The sequence below is a fragment of the Larimichthys crocea genome, chromosome XVIII (genome assembly GCF_000972845.2).
Source record: "Larimichthys crocea isolate SSNF chromosome XVIII, L_crocea_2.0, whole genome shotgun sequence".
Classification (NCBI taxonomy): Eukaryota; Metazoa; Chordata; class Actinopteri; family Sciaenidae; genus Larimichthys; species Larimichthys crocea.
The window spans coordinates 2,121,268-2,141,804 of NC_040028.1; the positions used below are offsets into that span (position 1 = coordinate 2,121,268).

Consider the following 20,537-nt stretch of genomic DNA (forward strand, 5'->3'; position numbering starts at 1 on the left):
GTGTGTGTGCCTGTGTGTAAGTGTGTCTGTGTGTGTATGAATGTCATCATTTAAATGGACTCACTGATTATGGGTTGTGATTTGTAAGTGAAGCTGAAAAAGCTGTTGATGCATGAACAAAAGCATTCTGCCAGTCATTGTGCCTGTGCCCTCCCTGACGCTCCACCGTCTATACAGCGAGCTGATCTCATGCTCATGATTCTGTGCAAACAAAACCAGATAGTTTGGTTGAAATTCTAATTCTGTTATCTTGTTTCTCCTGTTGTTGTCAGTGAGACTAATCTGTGACAGTCAGGCATAAGCATTTTGCAGATGCTCACTCATAAAAAACCATCTTAGCTGCTTCCATCGCCAATTATAGAGATTGCATGTGAGGAAATTTCAGCACACATGACAGTATTAAGGGTGTGTGTGTGTGTGTTGTATATATGTATGTGTGCCTCTGACTTACTGCTATTTATGATTGGACAACCACAAAAGTGTCTGTCACAGCTCCTGTCTCCTCCATTTACACAGTCATCCAGTCCAGCAGTACACCACACCGTAGCACTTTGCAGGAGGAGCACAGAATCCACACCCCATCTACACTTCAAGCATTGAAACCACTGGAGAGCAATGAGAGGCGTTTTCAGATCAGAGGAACTTTTTCATAGCACTAAAAGCAGCTTCCATTCATTGAGTCCACGTTTCAAGCACTGGGAATGATCGAAGTTCATGGAACGTTTTCAGAGCTCCTACTTCAGAGTAGGTACTCTCCTGGCAGAGGTGAACCTTGAGTGACGTAAGCGTACAGTGATTGGTTGAACGCATGAGCCAATGAAACAACCAGCATTTTATTAATCATAATCTTATATTATATGCTGCCATGTTATGTGGTTTGGTCAGAAGGGTACTGTGTCCTCTTCCACCTTGAACATTACTACTAGAGAACCATCCCATACTGAGGAATCCGGCCATTTAGAGCATTGTCCTTCTCTTACCATGTCACGTGTTGTTAAAAATTACCATACTTCCCTTGATGGATTATGGGGATACAATTCATAGACTAGTGTCGTATATTCAGTGGTGATGCAGTTGAAGACTCCGTCGACACTGTCTTAGTTTTATAACAATAAATTCAGCATCGTAGCAAGTAAAACGTTACTTGGAGAGCTCCTGGCCGAATGATGAGAGACTCTCCCGACCTATGCGGGACAAGCCCTTATATAGGTAGTTTATGCCCCCAAACCATACAATTAAAATACCTTGCGCTAAAACATACAATGAAGTCACTTAAGTCAAAGGAACAGATAGCCAAAAGACATCTGGCAGTGGTGCCAACCTGGTGGCTCTTTGGCACCCCCATCCTAATAACCTCTGACCTGGCATTGGTCAAGATAACAACCCATGACTAAGCAAGTATCTTTATTAGTATGTGACTATACATCTATGTGCAGACACCTCACTAGCTTGAAAAGGAACCCTTCAAAAGCTTGACATAATTTATCATTCTGCTGTTTGATTTGCTACAAACACCCCCCTTCATAACAAACCAGTGTCTTCACTATTCTCTGGTCAAATGGTCGTCTCTGTACACTTGTCATAACATGCACTGGTTTAAGCTTATTTACAAAACTCCTCATGGATACTAACTGCACTATTAAAGTCAGTTATTGCAGCCAATATATCGGCAGGCAAGCAGTCTTCTTCTCATATAAGTGTAAATCCAGTACATCCTTTGCTCTGTTGTCATTCTGCTGATGTTAATGAAGTAAAAAACACTAAAACTGGATCAGTTTACCTCGATCACTGCTTTAAATGGTGCACTTGAAGCTTTTAATGGTATGTGTAAATGTTTAAATGATAACTGTGAATCTTTTATGTCTGTTTGATCTGAATTTAGTCTACCCGACCTACAAACAAATGGAAATAAATACAGCCAAACATTGATGCCAGAGCACAGTCCAAAACTGTTTGCCACCTCTTGTGTATTAACATAATGTATCTTGTTTGTTTACCCATTCATTAATGGACAAGTGTTTAGGATTTAGTGGAATCTAGTGGTGTAGTTGTAGATTGCAACCATTCATTGTCATTTTGTCAGTCATTGTAATTGTACAATATGTTTGTGTTGATTTGTTCTGTACACGTGACATCTATTGCACGTCTGTCCGTCCTGGGAGAGGGATCCCTCCTCTGTGGCTCTTCCTGAGGTTTCTTCCACCTTTTTTCTCTGTTAAAGGTTTTTTGTGGGCAAGTTTTTCCTCACTGGAACCGAGGGTCTAAGGACAGAGGGTGTCACTCCCTGTACAGATTGTAAAGCCCTCAGAGGCAAATGTACTTTGTGACTTTGGGCTATACAAATAAAATTTGATTTGATTTGATTTGATTTAAAAGAGATGTGAAAACAACAATTTGTAGAAGTATTTCTTTGTGAACAACAGCTGGGTGCAGTGACAGTGAGTAGTTCCCTAGTGTCTTATCGTCACAGTGAGGTTACCACAACCAAAACCTGTGCTCACATACTGTATCTGACAACCTGTGGTGTAGCCTGTGAGCTGTTGTTCATCAAAGAATAGTTCCTGCACATGTGGATGCAGTAAATTGTTAATTTTGTGTTTGATATGCTACAGATTAAAGCAACATTACATCATTTTTTGTTTGTTTTCAAAAGTGATTTAGCACCTCAGAGTGTCATCTCACTGTGGTAAATATGCATGTATGCATATACATGTGTCTGTATTATGATTCAGTCTTCAGTCTTTTTGCCTCTGCCATGGAGGCTGCAGTGCCTGGTTACATTGCCTGCTTGCCCAGCTCCAGTTCTGGCATGACACTGGCACCACTCTCCATCTTCATCTTCCTGTAAACGCCTGCGGTACATTCAGTAACACTCCGCTGGTGCCCTGAACTCACAGTGCTCGCAGCCCAGCTAACAAACTGAGCTAACATAAGCTAAGCTAAATCACAGAGAGTTGAGGTGGAGCAGCCGGAGGACATCAGAGGGAAAACCAGAAAACATTTTGTACATAAAATATGATCCAGTTTCACCAGAATCAGTCAAATAGTTGGTGGTGTGTGACTTAGTGCTGTAAAGCGTTATGTACTTCTTGGGGGTGATTGTACCCAGAGCACAAAGTTACACATTGTGAGACAGAAGAATGACAGAGACACCATTCATCTGATTATAAGTCAGTGTAGCATCAACAGGATTTAACATTACACTTATGGCATTTTTATGGTACAAAATGTACACAATGTTGCTTTAAACAACCAGGATACAGTGTATTGATAGGCTCCATTTTTTCTTTTAACTCTAGTATTTAGTATTTCTACTGGATCATAAGTGATTGAGAAGGAAGCTTTCAGAAGCTCTTACTTGTTCTGCCTTTAAGATCAGGGGTCCACAATTAATTTAGGACAGATGTCAACAAATTCAGTTACATGTGTGCTAAATACCTATGTAGTGAGAACTTTCCATTAAAACAGCCGCTAAAAGTAAATCCACGTTATAAGTTTTATGTTTTCTGGACAAAATAGCAACAACAAACTTAAATTGGCATAACAACGAACTGAACTTTGCAATATAAATCAATACTGCCAATTTGCTGTATATACAGCCAACATAAAACATGTGAAATACTGGAGCCTGTCACCCTCTTTGTCCAAAAATCCTGCCACCAAGTGCACACAGGTCAAAATAAGGTGCAACAATGACCACACTCCCTGTGCCAATTACCAGAAATAATGGTGACCTACAAACGTGTGATCCAAACAAATAAACAACGCAAACTATACACACACACACACACACACACACACACACACACACACATACATTTTGGCTCCTACAGTCTATAATCTCAATGCAAATAGCTAATAATTTCACACATGTAAGTGACTGTCTTGTTGATTATATAAAAACTGTAACGAACAAAAAATTCAGAAGAGGTACAGGTAAAAATACAGAGCACAAACAATTAGCTTTATTCAAATGACTTTTCCTGCTTGCAGTCTGCAGCAAACCTTCACAAGGGACAGACACATGAATTGTTTTTACTATGATTAATGTGGAAACATTTTCATACTGCAGGCAGTAAAAGGGAAGTCATTCTTTTGTTATTCTGTTGTGGTCTTGTGCAAATGAAATGAAAGTGATGCTACAGTGGTTTAACAGGTGGAGTCCCCGCAGCCCTTTAAATGACCCCACTTACAATACACTGCTTTAAAAAGACAAAATAACTGAAGGCTACATGTGGGGAAATATTGTAATATTGCATAACCCTCCCAAATTTGCTTTCTTTTATAGTTTCCACCTCATTCTTTTTCTTCACCAGAGGGCCACTGTAATGGTCCTAATATTAATGTATGTGTATTCAGTGTATATTTCCTTTGGGGAATTATAATAATGGGGAAATGGATTTGTCATATATACTAAACTAAATTACATCTGGTCCAAACTGTACATTCAAACATGATTATGCTGCACAGAGACAGAGTGAAGCTTAACATAACAGTCAGAAAGTGACTCGATTGTGTTGTAATTCAGAGTTTCAACTGAATTAAACTTTAAATGAAGGATGTGCTGCAGAAGAAAGAGAAGACAGAAGAAAGACTCTACACCGCCTACCTCCACCTGTGTGTGATGGCTACCTCGCTGAACCGCATGTGGTGTGCACACAGAGAGCGACGCTGCTGCAGCTGCCAGCCCTATCTTCATACACCGAGTCTGACTTTGATAATAGCCATCAGTAATCATCTTGTTGACAAATGAAGATACTCTGTCCACAGAAACGCTAGAGGGCTTTTCATTTGAAAGGAATACAGACGTTGTATTGTTGTAGTGAAACGTAGAATGTTGCTGGTTTGATGTCAATATGACTATCAACAGATCATTTTCATCATGATCATGTTCTGTGTTTACTAAGAAACACAAACAGGTGAGTTCTATAAAAGTTCACCCTCAGTACAGTTGTCATGAACGGGGAAATTAGCTACAGAGACCAAAAGTGTTTTTTGTACCAGGCTGTAAACATGTTTATTTCTGCTGTGAAGTTGGACTTTTGAACATGGGGACTTATGGAGACTGACTCACTTCTGGAGCCAGCCTCAAGTGGATGTTGAGGAACTGCAGTTTTTGGCAGTTCCATGTTGGCTTCACTTCACAGACACAGAGGTTGTTGCTTGGTATAAATACAGTATACACACGCCCTGAGATCGAATGACGCTATAAGGATAATAAGAGTTGGGCGAGTTACACATAGATATTTGATCTATTGTTGATATAAAAATATGAATTATAGCTCAGCTTTAACTAACAAGACTGAATTATGTTGGAGTTAAATGATTAACAAATGACATCACAATTCATTTAAATAGCACTCATCTGTTGAAACAATACAATTTTGATTGCTGCCAGAGCAACAAGTTCATGTGCATTCTTCCATAAACATACCATAGCATCAAAGCATAGGCTGCATGACAGGAACTATGGTACTTTGAGCAGTGTTCAAAGCATTAAGCATGTTATTCCAGTAGAGAGCTGGGGAGGCAGTCAAATCCTCCAGAATCCTCTGGGTTCATGGTATCTACTTACTCAACAAAGTGACAATGTTGCAATGCAAAATATTTGGACTCTTTTTTTTGCTCTTGGTGGCAGATTTTAAAACCCACTTGGAGGTGCATCTAATGAAACATCAGAGTCTTTTGGGATTACACCAGGAATGTCAATTCATTCAAATTAAGACTTAAAATGTCTCACATAATGACCTCAGTACAGACCCATGCTGTCCCTAAAGGTGATGATGATGATCAGAGGAGGAAGAGGAGGGGGAGGGATAACTCCAGTAATAACCCCAGCCTCCTGCTGTCAGCATCATGATCGCACAACGTACCGGGACCCCTCCACCAGAGATCCGCGTCGTGATGACTGTCCGCGGGCAGAGCTGCAGCCCGGTGACGCTTGACATTTCCTTTATTCAGTAGTTGATTCTCCAAGCAGCAGCGCGGTGTGAAGCTGGAGCTTTGGCACTAACATTCACACACACACACACACACACACACACACACACACACACACACACACACACTCTCTCTCTCTCTCTCTCTCTCTCTCTCTCTCTCTCTCTCTCTCTCTCTCCTGCACACACACACTCAGAGGCTGCCTCTCCAGTGCGTACTTTGCTCCGACACATTCCTCCGAGGCTTCTCCTTCTTTCCATCTGGGGATTTGAAACTTGAGGGACTTTACTGTCGCAGGCAGAGAACAAAAGGCGGACGGACGCACGGACGGACGGTGTCGGTGCAGTGAATGTAGCGCCAGGCTGGGTGTCTGTCTGCTGGGCGCACAGCGGTGCTGCTGGACCTGCCGAGAACGCACCAAGTCCCGTCCCACATCCCCGTTTTATCCCCACCGGTGTCCCGACCACGACAAAGATGATTCTGCTCGGGACTGTGCTTGTTCTTTTCTTCTCAGGTACGTTCACTAATCTGTGTGTTTGTGATAAAACAGAGAAATGTTCTTGGTGAACCTCTTGAACCAACATCAGTCTTTGTCTACATGGTCCTTGACTCGCAAGTTAGATGGAGATGAGGATGCAGAGTGGAAAGTCACACTTCATTTGTAGCCGCACATTTTGCTCCAAAGTGAAGACAGACAGTGTTTGTGCCTCCTTGTTTGTTATCCACACTGCCTCCATCACTCTGAGGTGCAGTTTTTTTGGCTCATTTGGTCAATTTCACGCTCTTGGAGCCACGGGGCTGTAAATAAGTGCAGCCTCTTTCTCTGTTTCAGCCTAACTTTTCAGCAGAGTAAAAAGGGTTTCACATGGCCGTGAGTCACTATTTCAATTCTCAGCTATCATTTATAATTGATGTAGTTTTTCAGATCGTTTTTCTGGTTGTGGTCCTGTGCTCTTAATACAAGCAAGACAATAAATCTCCGATATTTTTTTCATCCTAAAACGCCACTAGGCTACGCCCTTCCAGCTCCAAACCCTCCACTGAAACTTTAAAACGAAGAGTGAGCACAGGAACATGAGTGACAGGAATCCACACGTCAGGATGACAGAGTCACAGCAGAACAGCAATATTTCATTTTTCATTTTTTTTATGGATATACAGAAGCTCAAAAACTCCTCTGCGTTCTTAGCATGGAACACACAAATAAAATGTTACATGTACAATGTCTGAAAATTAGATCATTTGAAATATTGTAATTTTAATGCCATCATTTGTACAAATAATGCAGATGAAAAACCGCATAAAAGCTACAACAAATACAATTATATCTAACATTAATATTTCAAGTTAAAAACAAAAACAAATCTTCATGATGAATATAAAATAAGTACAAAGTTATGTCATGTATTCTAAACATGAAATATCTTTAAACGTGTCATATAGATTAAAATAGAGTTATTAAGTGTGAAATGTCTGAGTTGGATCGTCCGTAGCCCACAGTGACGCCCTGAACATACAAACTCAGACACTTTGAATGATTAAGGTGTTGAACCACTTTATTTCAGGTGTATTCAAGCAGCTTGTCCCCCAGCAGAGTGAGGAACACATTCAGCCGTGTAATTCTTTGATTTTAGGGGCGCGTACTCTCTATGGGCGTACTACACAAAGAGTGACAATTAAGACATTTGAAAGATTTGAAAGGGATTTTTTCCTCATAGTTCCAGTTTATACGCACTCACAGACACCTCTGTACAGCTGCAGAGACTTTTCCTGCTTATTTTAAATAGAGATGAAATAAATAGAGATGAGTTTCTGCATGTCATGTTCTGTGTAGAACCACTCCAACTTGTTTTTGGACCCACAGTTTAACATTTCTCCTATTTTCACACTGATCATTTTCTAATGAAGACTCTCCATCCTGAGTGATAGAGTCGTGACTATTTCATGATGTCGTCAAAACAGTCCATGTATATAAATAGCATTGATAATGGGCAAGATTTTAGGCTAAAAAACACACATGCACACACACACACACACACACACACACGCTTTTCTCAAATAGTTCAGAACCTGAAATTAAATCTAGAATCGGACCTTTCTTATATTTGCGGCTCTGAGTCTGTCATTAATGCAGCTTTTTGATGATCTCCTTGTAACTGATGAACTCTCTGTTGGCTGGTCTGATGATGACTCTGTTAAGTGCATTCCTTCTTCTGTGTATTTTAATATGGTTAATGTGTTCAGGAGGCACTGAAAGCCTGTAAATGAAAAGAAAACTGAAAGGAGAAAGACTTCTTTACTTCTTTACATAAACACACTCTTACAGAGCTTCTCTAAAGGGGTGTTTGGAGCGCAGTCAAGCCTAAAATATGTGTGTGTGTGTGTGTGTGTGCTGAGGGTCATGGACAGGTAAAGGAGTTTTAGCACCAAAGAAAACAATTAATTGCATTATATATAATACATACATGTTCACATCAGGAGTGATCGCGAAGAAAGAAACTGATAAATACTTGTCAAAAATCATTCAGGTCAGTAAACGTGGAAACATGTGAAGGGTTCAGGTCAGAGGGCCCGACACGTTTCTCGTCACGTACAATAAAGAGATGATGCAACTCCTTGAAAAGGCTTTTCAGATTAGATAACAGCGGTGGATTTGTCAACGCGTCCTCCACATCAAAGATAAATATGGACGTTTGAGTGACACGGAGAGATTTAAAGTTTGGTCTCTCTCTGGATCATCTGGTCAGATTGTGATTCTGAGTGATGGAGAATGTGAGAGGACACGCCCATATCTGGCTGTTGTTGGATGTTTTGTTTGTTTAAGTCCGTCAAACACGCTGACGGAGCACTCGGGGGGGTGGGGGTCTGATGTTCCTTAAAAGGTGGAGGATGACGAATGAGTTTTAGTTTCGGTTAGACTCTCTGAAGTGGGCTTTCATTTCCACTCAGTGTTTTTTTTTTTATTCATACATAATGTGGATTCTGTACAGTAGAGGATATCGACAAATCTTTTAAAGCTTTATTTTCTTACACTGCATTAGCTGAATCTATTGAACTGAATTGTACGGAGATTATATTAGCGGTCTCAACCTTTTTTGTCCAATAGATGGCTCAAGTGTCCCTTCATCATCGACGTCCGACAGTAAATCACCACTGTGGTTGTGGTTGATTGATTTTATCGACTTCCTGAATTGTTGATCTGTTTTTTTTCTCAGTAATTTCTGTTTTTTTTTTCACCACTTGGAATGACAGGGACTGGAAGTCTGAACCATTTATCCACATTTATGCACTCTCAGTAGCAGTAGCAGTCAGCGTGTTATTGTGACATTAAATCAGCCTGGCACCATTTTGAAAAACAGATTTGTCTGTTTTTCCTCCTAAACACACATGTGTGGATATGTTATATCAAATCATCATTTCTACTTTCTCAGTATTTGAAATTGGCGGAGTGTCTCCACAGCTGTGCCAGGTACCCCCCCCGCCCCCAGTAAGAACATAAGTATCCCCCGGCGTACAAGTCCCCTTGTTTGGAATCAGTGGATTATATCAGTGCTGTAGCAGGACTAATGAAATTCCCCCATAGTGGCTTTATGGGAGCGTGGTCTGTACTGCAGCACGGCCCCGCTGTGTTCATTAGCCGTGTTAATGATTGTCCAGCTTGTAGTGACACTGTAATGTTGAGTGACAGCCTCATATATCTCCCTGTCTCTTGGCCTCAGGTTTACCCGCCCTCCTGTTTCTCTCACTCTCTCTCTCTCTCTCTCTCTCTCTCTCTCTCCCTCAAGGCTTTCAGGTCGTGTCTGATTTTCCTTTTTTTTTCAATCTCAATCTAAATTCCCCCTTGGATTCAGCGGCGCGTCAGAATAAATTGTTCAAGTCGTTCAATGAGGAAGTGCAGTCAACCGACGCCGGTGTGCAAACACATTTGGAGCGGTGGTGGTTGACGTCTTATCGGTGTGCAGGCAGGTGTGCGTGTTTGTGTGTATTTTTAGGGGTGGGGGGGTGCGTGACAGGGCTCATTTTGCCAAGACGCTACTAGTGGGTTTTTGAAGACCTATACTGATACCGATACTTAGGCAGTGAAGCTGCCCACAGGGAATATTTACCTTTTTTTTTTAGATCAGAACCCTGAATGTACAGTTTGACCCTTTTGGTTCTATCTCTTGAAAACTTCAGCTTCTGACTCGGAGCGATGGATAGAAAAGGTTTAGTTGCATAAATTGTCTGTCTGCTCTGTGACATGTCCAGGGCGTAGCTCTCCTCTTGTGCAATGTCAGCTGGGATTGGCTCCAGCCCCCCGTGACCCTGATAAGGATAAGTGTTTATGGAAAATGAAAGAATGTTTGTGTTCTCCCTACTGGTCTGAAGCATGTGAGGCTCTGTTCTCATACACCAATCAGAATTCAGCAACATTTGAATCATCTGTGGTCAAAATTCACCTACACAGTTCAGATGATGCAGATCAGCTGAGAAAATCATGAAAATATAAGAATGTCATCTAGGATAATCTAGTGATTTGGTATTGCACATGTTAAAATATTGGGGACATAAAAAAGAATGTTTCAAATCAAAGCAGCAGAGATATCACAGATCTGCTCTGGTTCCTACATTACCCATAATGTAAACAAACAGCAACTTTCATGAGAACTTTCTGTTAGAAATGTAAAGTTTCATTCAATAAAAAGTTGTCAAAGCGGGGACAATAAATCTCTCTGAGCGAGCGAGCTTGTTAATAGTCAGTTAGATTCAGATGATTTGTCTCCAGTCTATAAACAGTGTGCTAGCCCGACAGAGCAGGTTGAATAAAAGTAAATGATGCAATGACTCTTCGTCAAGATAGCTATTGGACAACGGCAGTCAAGTTCAGTGAAAATACTGAAGACTTTTCACGATGGTAAACATGTTTTCACTCTCCTGACTGACTTTTCTGGAAGTGAAACCGTTTTCAATGAACACTTCCTGTGCTGTGTAACTAAATGGCACACTGTATACTATATTGACACATACAGCAGTAATATATCAGTCCTATGGTAGACACACACACACACACACACACACACACACACGCACACACAGACATGTGTCAGGTGTTTCAGAGTGTAGGTTGTAGGCTATGTCACTGTGCTAACACACCTTTTACAGATGATTCCACAGCACTGCAGGGGTGTGTGCTTTGAACGACAGGAGTCCTTCCCTTACACACACACACACACACACAGAGTGAGAGAGGGAGAGAGGGAGAGAGAGAATGTCTTATCTGTATTGATCTCCGGTGACAGACGATGACGTCTATGAAGAGCAATGAGGCCAGAGAAATGAGCATCATAAACCTACTTTGATGATAAGTGTAAAAAGCTGCTCGGAATAGGAGAGGCGATCATCCTGGGTCAGAAGAGAGAGAGAGAGAGAGAGAGAGAGGGAGGGAGAGATGAAGAGGATTAGAAGTGCGTGTGTTGAATGAACTTGGTGAAAGAAGTGAGGAAATCCATCTTCCTTCTTCTGTCACATTTAATGAAAAATGAGAAACTTACCTGGCCTCCATCCACCTGCTTCCATCTGATCGGGGTTCGGAGGTGTGTGCATATGTGACTGTGTGTGTGAGTGTGTGTATGGGTGTGTGTGATAGCGTTCTTCTCAAAGGGAATAGTGTATCCAAGGGGGTAGTTTGGAGGTCTTCTGTGTGTTTTGTTGATAACTGGGATTTGGAACTCAAACAGAGGGGCGGCAGATGGTGTGTTGGCTTCTGCTTCCGTAGCTGTGTGTGTGTGTCAAGTGTGTGAACAGTCGCTTGAGTGGTGTGTGTGTGTGTGTGTGTGTGTGTGTGTGTGTGTGTGTATGTTGGTGTGTCCTTACTCAAACTCAGCGTCTGACTTGAGTCAGTGGTCCCTGAAGGTACTGCTGCTCTCTGTTGTCGGAGCCTGGGCTGATCCCAGGTCAGCCGCGGCCTGACCTCAAGCCCATCTGCTATCATGATGACAGATGTGTCAGAGACTGGATTCATTTCTGTGGCTGGAACTGAAATCCCAAGTTAGTCTGAGTCTAAGAGACTCAGGGAGGAACCTCTGCCAGACATTTAGTTTAGTTCTAGTCCTAAATATGTTTTGAAGCACGCTGGCATGGCCAGCACGTTTTTCAAGGTTCAAGTCATCCTGTAGTGTCTCTACTGTACAGGCTTGTATCAGACGGTAACCTCTGTGTCTGTGAAGTGAAGCCAACACGGAAGTGGCAAAAACTGCAGTTCCTCAAACGTCCACTTGAGGCTGGCTCCAGAAGTGAGTCAGTCTCCATAAGTCCCCATGTTCAAATGTCCAACTTCACAGCAGAAATAAACATGTTTACAGCCTGGTACAAAAAACAGTTTTGGTCTCTGTAGCTAATTTCCCCGTTCATGACAACTGTACTGAGGGTGAATTTATATACAACTCACCTGTTCAAATTATATTAAGGCTTAAATTTATGCAGAATTAAGAGTCTGGACGGTTTGATTGACAGGTGGGTGCTGCTACAGCTGACTTGTTTGAGCAACCAGGCTTCATTCAGCCTGCCTCAGCTCCACCCACCTCTTTGACCATTTTTAGATTAGCCAGGAGGCGGCAGAGGCAGGACTGCCAAGATGATCACCACAATGAGCTTCACTCTTCACTCTGTGCTCTTCATCACAGAGACTACGTCATGTTTTATACAGTCTGTGGTTTGTATATGCAAACAGAGCATCACTGTCTGTCTTAGAGCCAGGAAATACGACCCCCAACAGTACCCTGTACACCTAAACTGACTTTCAGACCTTTTATTGTGGAAACAGTCCCACATTGCCAGAACACAAGGGCTGGAGGTAGTAGCTCCTCTTATACACAATGACACGACAAGAGTTCCTTTGCGAAATGTGAAAAAAAAAGGGAAGCATTCATCACAGTCTGAGACCTTTGCAACCATTCAGACATTATCCATTATTTTGCTCTTTGATCACAATTACACTAATTATGGTTCCTCTATTACCTCGGGTTTTCATAAACAAGGAAGAGAGAGAAATGAGAATATAGAGGCTTAGTGATTCAGAGTCTCTGAGTGTCTGTGAAATGTGATTAGAAATTTGCAGGTGACACGCTGACTTCTGTGTGAATTATTCTGGTTAATGTAGGAGAGCGAAGAGTGCTGGGTTGCTGGCATAAAGTGGCAGAGAGGGGAACCGAAGCTCAGCTCATATCGTTGATTTCCTGCAAACTGGTCCGCATGCCCACAATTTTTTTTTTTTTATTATTAGATTGGTTGACCTACCCTGGTGCTGCAGAACTAATTTTACCAATATGATGAAGTTTTTGCTCTGTTAAAAGGTCAGTCAGACTCCAATTACTGGCTCTCAACTTAAGCTTTTACTAAAGAAGCACAGAACATGGAGCCAAAGTCCATGTAGCGACCCTTAGATGTCCTCTAATCACAGTCTGTCTTCACTCTGGTCCTGTCTGTCTCGATATCATGAAAGCTGCTGCTTGGCTTTGGTGTGGCAATAAGGTTTTAGTGACTGAGAGTGTGTTAAATTCTCAATGGTTGCTGTCAAACACATGCATTACACTTATACAAGGTGGATTAATATAAATAATATGATTTATATAATGAAAAATAACAAGACAGGCCTGTCATTAGCTGTGTTTTTAGTTCAAATGTACCGTATTAGGGCTTCAGGTCTAGCATCATGCACACCCATGTCAGGGTTAGGGTTAGGTCACATCTTTTTGACAGGGTCACCTTTGTGTGAATGACCCAATCTGAGACAAACATTGTCTCCTGCAGAGACCTTTAAGAGTTTGACCTTTAATGAGTGCAGCTTTACTCATCTTTCAATAGTTTATCCGAAAGGGTTAAGGACCAGGAAGATCAAAGACCAATTGCATACGCTGTAAATGATCTCATGTGATAAATGATCTCATGTGATACTGTTCAGCCAATCAAATCTGTGTTTTCCAAGATATACCCACAGGAGCGACCAGAGGAAAGTGACAGTGTGAGAAATAAGTGAGTCAGAGAAAATAATTGCACATGGCGTGCTCTAAAAACAGCAAAGCAGACAGTAAAACCAGAGCTTTTAAAGAATGATGGACACACTGGTAAGTGTTCATTTCTTCAGTTAAAAGTTCCCATTCTGAGACCATGAAGATTATTAAAAGAGGCAAAGCACAGAACATATTTTCTTTAAATATCCACTCCAATCTGAACAGAAGGACAGGAAATGAACAATCTAAGAGGCCAGTATGATCGATCCACCGGAATCCTAACACATTCATTCACTGTCCAACATTTAGCAAACAAAACAAAAAACAAACAGAAAGAGCGTCCAAATCCCCAAATTTAAATCTAAATCCAACCAAATGAATCTGAACAATGGAATATTCTGGACCAGCACATTTAAAGCACAGCCAATGAACAACATGAACTACATTCATTTCATCCACTGAGAAAACACAGTGTATTCAAATATAGTTGAAAAGCCAGTAAGTTGATTTTGAATTCCAAGGTGCTTCCAAATTTGAACGACCACCGACCATATTCTTCAAAAGACATTTCTAAAGAACATAAAGAATCAGAATTAGGTTTTCACATACAAGGAATTTGTCTTATTGGTGCATCAAAAAAAATCAAGTTTTAAAATATATATATATACAATATAGAAATATATTATGTTTTAAAATGAAAAGACCTGTACAGTTTGTGCAATAATATTTAAAGTTGTTGGATACCACACTTATATGTAACTGTGGTTTACACCATGAGAAGTACATAACACTTCACACTACATCACACAGCACCACCAATTTGACTGATTTTGGTGAAACTGGATCATATTTTATGGAGCTTCCCAATGGACAGTGAAGTAAATTGCTGCCAACTGTAGCTGCTGTTAGCCAGTGCTACCTCAGTTTGTTAGTCGGGCAGCCCGGACTGTGAGCTCAGAGCACTGGGGAAGTGTTAGTGTTTGTACCACATGCATTTTGAACCACCAGTTTTCAGGCCCAGTGCTCCGGCGAATGTTGATGGACAGCAGCACTGGTGTTGGGTCAGAATTGGAGCTGGGTGAGCGGGCAGAGGATGGTAGAGGATTTCTACGTAAAGTTGCTTTAAAGAGCTTCATGGAAATGATTTTACAAAACAGACAGCAGGTCCAGTCACATTTGACTTTGCTCGTTTAGATACTAACAGTGCTAATTATCCATTAGCGATTTACTGTGGCAAAGTGCTAATGAATAATTGAACTAGCTTCCTGTTCATTTACTGATTACCTCAGTCTCCAAAATGTCTTAATTCGTCTGAAGCTGACATGGCATTTAAGGGATTATGTCTTTATTTTGTCTCTTTGATGCTAGCTCATTGTTGCCCTCCATAGAGCTCTATTTTCCAGCAAACACTGTGGTCTGAGACTTCTTTCTCCCCTGAGTTGTTTTCTTGGATGTTCAGTTTAAGTTTGGGCTTGTAGAGACGGCTGTCTTTTCTTTGTCTGTTCATTCGGCTGTGGTTGCCATCACATCTCATTCTAACCAACCAGTTATTCCTCCCTTTGTTCCAAACAAACTCGAAATGTGAAACACATCACTTCCACTTCACATCACAGTGGTGGGAATACTTTCACCCAGAGAAACACTTCTTTCCCCTGCTCCTCCACAGCTCGCTCTCAGTCTTTCTGTGCCAAATAAAAGAGGAAGATATTTGGAGGGCTGATAATAACAGCCAGTTTATTCTGACCAGGTAAAGTCAGTGAGACTGGTGCAGTTGTAGTCATAGACGTGGAATCACATCGTGCTGTAAATTAATACAGCAGCTTTGGGATTAAACACAGCCCTGTGGCACACGATGTATACCACACTGTGAAGGCCAGGAGGAGCCGGCGCTGTTTGTTTATGGTTTTTATATCAGCACCTCTGAATTGATGTGGTAATAATTTATTGATGTTGGAGAGCATCATTAATAGGTGTTGAGCTGGTGTTGGAGCTGCTACCTGTGACAGGTGAAGCACCCTCAGGTGATTGTTGTATTGACCTCTGTATCACACTTCATTGCCACAGGGCAGTGAGTGATTTGTTTATACGTTTATCTGACCTTCACACACTGTACAGTATATCAGAGATTGTTGAGAGAATTATGATCATCTATATTTGCAGAATTACACTGACCCAAGAAGGTTGTGCTACAAGATGGCATATTGTTAATATCAGCTATGTTTTTGATCACATGTACAGCTGATCTTTATAATAACCTCATAAATTATGTGTTCATGGATAAGCAGTTGATCACTTCTTCTGTGACAGTGAACAAAAGAACATCTTGTGATGATCTGCGCGTGGATTAAGTACGTATGTTCAACTTAAATCACAAAAGACAGTGGTATTGCTTCTAATAAATATACAGTAGATGAGCAGGGTGGGCGAAAGCTGAAACTGAAAACTGATGCTGAAGCGATAGCTGCACAGACTGACAGATCTCAGAAAGCTGAAACATTTTTAGCCTCAGAATTTTAGTCAGCTTGCATTTTTCCATCAACATTGTTTGACTTAAAAATGTCTCAAATTTCTTTGACAGCTGCAGCAAAAGAATGATATGAAAGAAATGACTGACCTTTGACCCCTCAGGCAGCTCTGCATTAGGAAACTAACAAAACTTGTATAAAGGATGGACTCAGGGACACGTCAGAAAACTCCATCTACAAGTTAAGACTCTACCATGCAAAGAGAAAGACAGATATTGATAACTTGTCAGGATTTTTTTTGGAGTCCTGGTTGTTTTTCTCTTCAGTAAATTTCAACTGATCGGCCGCTGCTCTCCAGCACCTCAAACCAGCTGCTTACAAACAGCTGGTCAGAGCCAGCCGGATGGAGGTCAGAATCAGTGTGGATTGAACGAAGTTGATGCTTCAGTAGCACTTAACATCCCGCTCGCACCTTGCTGTTGATGTGGATTAAACTTGTCATGTATCTTATTTGTTGAAGTTTAAAAAAGACAATTTGCGGTTGGACTGGGGGGTTATGAGTCAGACAATTTCTTGGCAATGAGCAGTGACTTCTTGCAGTTTTCTCCCTGTGAGGCTGTCAGGCACCCAGCCAAGAATCAATTTGGCACATACTGTAACCTCCGTGAACGTGATTTTTTTGTTTGTAGAAAAATTAAATGGTGAAAATGAAAATGACTGTGTGATGTAATTTGTTAGATGATGCATAAGGAATGAGTAGAACACTTGTTCCAAAGCGACCTGCCTCTTAAATCTGTATTCTGGATACTCGCTGAGCCCGTCCCTAAGGCAAGTCAACTTGTTTAAATGGGAGAGTGTGCTCCTACATGTATTTCTCCTGGGTGTGACTCAGAAAATGAAGCTTTGCATTCCGTTGAAAACATGGCTGAACGCTTGGTGGCAAACGTGACCCGTGCTTCGCTGGATTGAGTGAACGTTAAACAAACATGCTCAGTCTGAATTATCGTCTTCCTCGAAGCTGCTCTCCAGACTCTTCTGTGTATCCACACAGTGCTGGTGTGCAGCAGATGGCATACTGGATGTTCATTGTTTTCAATGGGAAAACAATGATAAACTCCAGCAGCACTGATGGAGAGTGCCGCTTGCTGCCTGCAGACACAGTGTGGCAACAAAAGTTTAATCTTCCCTTCTGCTGTCTATTGATGACAAAGAGGTTTTTGGGAAATTCTACCAAAATGGTGGCACATACATTTATTTATCAGCATGTACTCCTTGTTCTTCTCCAGTGAAGATAAATTAGTGAAGAGATTTCTTTCTCTAACTGAACATTTTGGTGTCTGAGAGGAAAAAGGCCACCTGCCAAAGTCAGGGTTAGCTAAACAATTTCACTTCCATGCTTGGCCCTCTTTGTGGCCCTTCTGGCTTGGCAACGTTCACTGCAGCTTGGACTTCCTGTGGGAACACCTCTTGAGAAACTCCTAAAGGGGGCTACCACCACAAGAACAGAGCTACAGCACTACCTTATTCATTTGAGTGGGGGGGTCCTGTCACAGAACAGGGTTGGCAGTGTGCGCTGTGTTTGACACTGTAGAGTTATGTGCTTTTACTCTTTCACCAGCACCGAGACAGAGTGTAAAATGTTGACTTCGAAATGACATTTGTAATGATGCAAATTACTGACTGTAAAGTGATGTTGTGTGGCTCACTCTGCCTTTAACAAACATCATTTGTGACGAGCCCAAGACCTCTGTGGATTACACATCACCATGATGAAGATCTAAACAGAAAAGTGCTGTGCAGTATCTCATCCTCCATGTTCTTCACCTGAAATCTATGGAATGCCATTTTAGTCAGTAATAAATATATGAATACATAAATCAGAGTGAATTAAACTGTGGCTATGAAATAGATAAATAAAGCAATAAATACATTAAATGTTAGTGCATATATAAGTAAATGAGTCAGAATAGTTGATATATATATATATATAAAAAGGCCATTTTTAAACAGGACTACTTTAAATGAGTAGTTATATTTAAATGAAGAGGATTACCACACATCCCCGAAAGTAATGGAGGTTAGTTTGCAGTTTGTTGATGGAAATACAGTACCGCGGTGGTTTGGCTCCCCCTGACACTGCTGGCATCCTCAACTCTTTATGAAGTTTCCCAACTTACAGATAGTTTTTCATGTTGGTGAAGTAACTGCTGACTGCTGCTAGCGGGGCGAGCGGCACCAGAACAGGAGCCAGCCGGAATAGGGCTTAGCAGCATAGCTAACAGAGTTTAACAATCTGGCAGCTCTGTGAGACGATCGCACTCGCTTTATTTGATTACGACATGAAAATGAAAAGAGCCGGGAAAGAAGTGTTTTTAAATAAAAATCTATTTATTTATTAATTGAACTGAATTTTTATATTTAAAGAAAGCATATTTATGTCTGTTTTTATTTGTTTAATACAAGCTTATTCTCAGTGTACAAGTAATGGTATCTGTACCAGATGAAGGATGTAAAGACAAATGATAGATGAGCTGCAGCTGATCCCATGACACTGACAGTTTCTATGGTGTATCCAGTGTTTGTCCATATTGGAACTTCCTCTGGATGAGAACATCTGCCACCTGCTGAGTATCACATCCAATTAGTACATCATCATGAATCATTTTAAAAAATATATATTTGGGCAACAGCTTTGGTGGTAAGCAGTGCTCAAGTTTTCTGCAGTGGATGTGGAGCGACGGTGTCCTCTCACATTACTTTCTTCTGTATATTCCAACAGGAGGCTCGGTGAAGGCCAGCAGACAGCGCAGTGTTTTTGATGTGGTATTAGGCTGTCTGGAGCACTGACACCGAGCCAGAGTGGCCTGCTTATGCTGGATTCACTTGTCTGGGTGGCGTGAAATAAAGCTGTTTTGATTACTGTCACAATATAGAAAAATAAATATCAAAGCGTGACATGATCTATTGAGGAAAAACACCATGAATGACGCTGACTTTGCTGCTCTTTTTTGGGACTCTCTTAGATTTCTCTGTGACCTTGTTTGATCTTGTCAAATTGTTAAATTTCATATTTATATCATTTTATTTCATTGTTTCAGGACTTTGAGTGAGCTTTAGAGGTCTTGGTAGGGGGGGTTTGTTGTTCTTGCCAGGCTAGCTGTTTGACCTTTATCCAGCTTTGATGCTAAGCTATCCTGCTGCTGGCTGTAGCTTCATATTTTCTGGACAGATATGAGGGTAGAATCTACTTCTCTGACTGTCAGCAAGAAACTGAATATTATTTACTACTGAGAATAATAATAATAACCATTCCTTTAAAGGTCTGGTGGGTCAGATTTAAGGGGCTCTATTTATGGAATATGGCAGAGATTTGGTATAACGTTGGGCGGCATGGTGGTGCAGTGGTTAGCACTGTTTTTCACAGCAATGAGGTCCATGGTTCAAATTTCTGTCTGTCGGACTCTAGATTGGGATTGTCATGTTTTTCACTGGTTTTGCTGTTCACACTAGGATGGAGTGGGTGAGGTGAGGGGCTGCAAACAACAACTAAACAGCTAGATGCAACAAAATCCTACAGTCTACAGTTATCTGGTATGATGATTCATGCAACAGAATTATAATTCCACACTGTCTCTCTGAATGTCACATGCATGTGTTGGAAGTCTTATTGCAGCCGATTTCTATGCCAACATTTTTCCCACCACGTGTCCTGGACTCTGTTGGAGCTTTTTTTTCTTTTCATTCAAACCTCTAAAGTAAATGCATTGGACTGGATTTGTTGTGAAGTCAAACACAGTGAAATGGTTGTATTTTGAGCTGGCATCGTACTATCTGAATGACCCTACACATAAAAATAGGACCACATGCTGCTTTGAGCTTGGTTCAGCCACAAGCAAAGGAAAATACGCCAGACGAAATCTCTCTGCACTGCTGTGTGTGTGTTACTGGCAGACACTGTGTGTGTGTGTGACCCATAGGAAGCTGCTAACATCGGAGGACGCTGGCTTTAAAGGGGATAGTGTTTCGTCAGAGATGTTCGTGAATTTGTTTGCAAAAGTTTGATGTTGTGACGCTGGCACGAGCCTCTGGTCAGGATCAAGCCAGTCGGGGCTGAGTGGTTAGTCTGATGTGTGGACAAAGTGAG

The 20,537-nt window shown here is 41.3% G+C and overlaps 1 protein-coding gene across 1 annotated transcript in view; it reads left to right on the top strand.

The window, feature by feature from the left end:
- Positions 1-6,225: 6,225 nt before the first annotated feature.
- Positions 6,226-20,537, top strand: part of gfra3 (GDNF family receptor alpha 3) — a 52,055-nt gene continuing 37,743 nt past the window's right edge. The window contains exon 1 of the mRNA XM_027291057.1: positions 6,226-6,454. Within this exon, the coding sequence (XP_027146858.1) occupies positions 6,415-6,454 (40 nt within the window). The 5' untranslated portion in view covers positions 6,226-6,414. The remainder of the gene's footprint in view (positions 6,455-20,537) is intronic.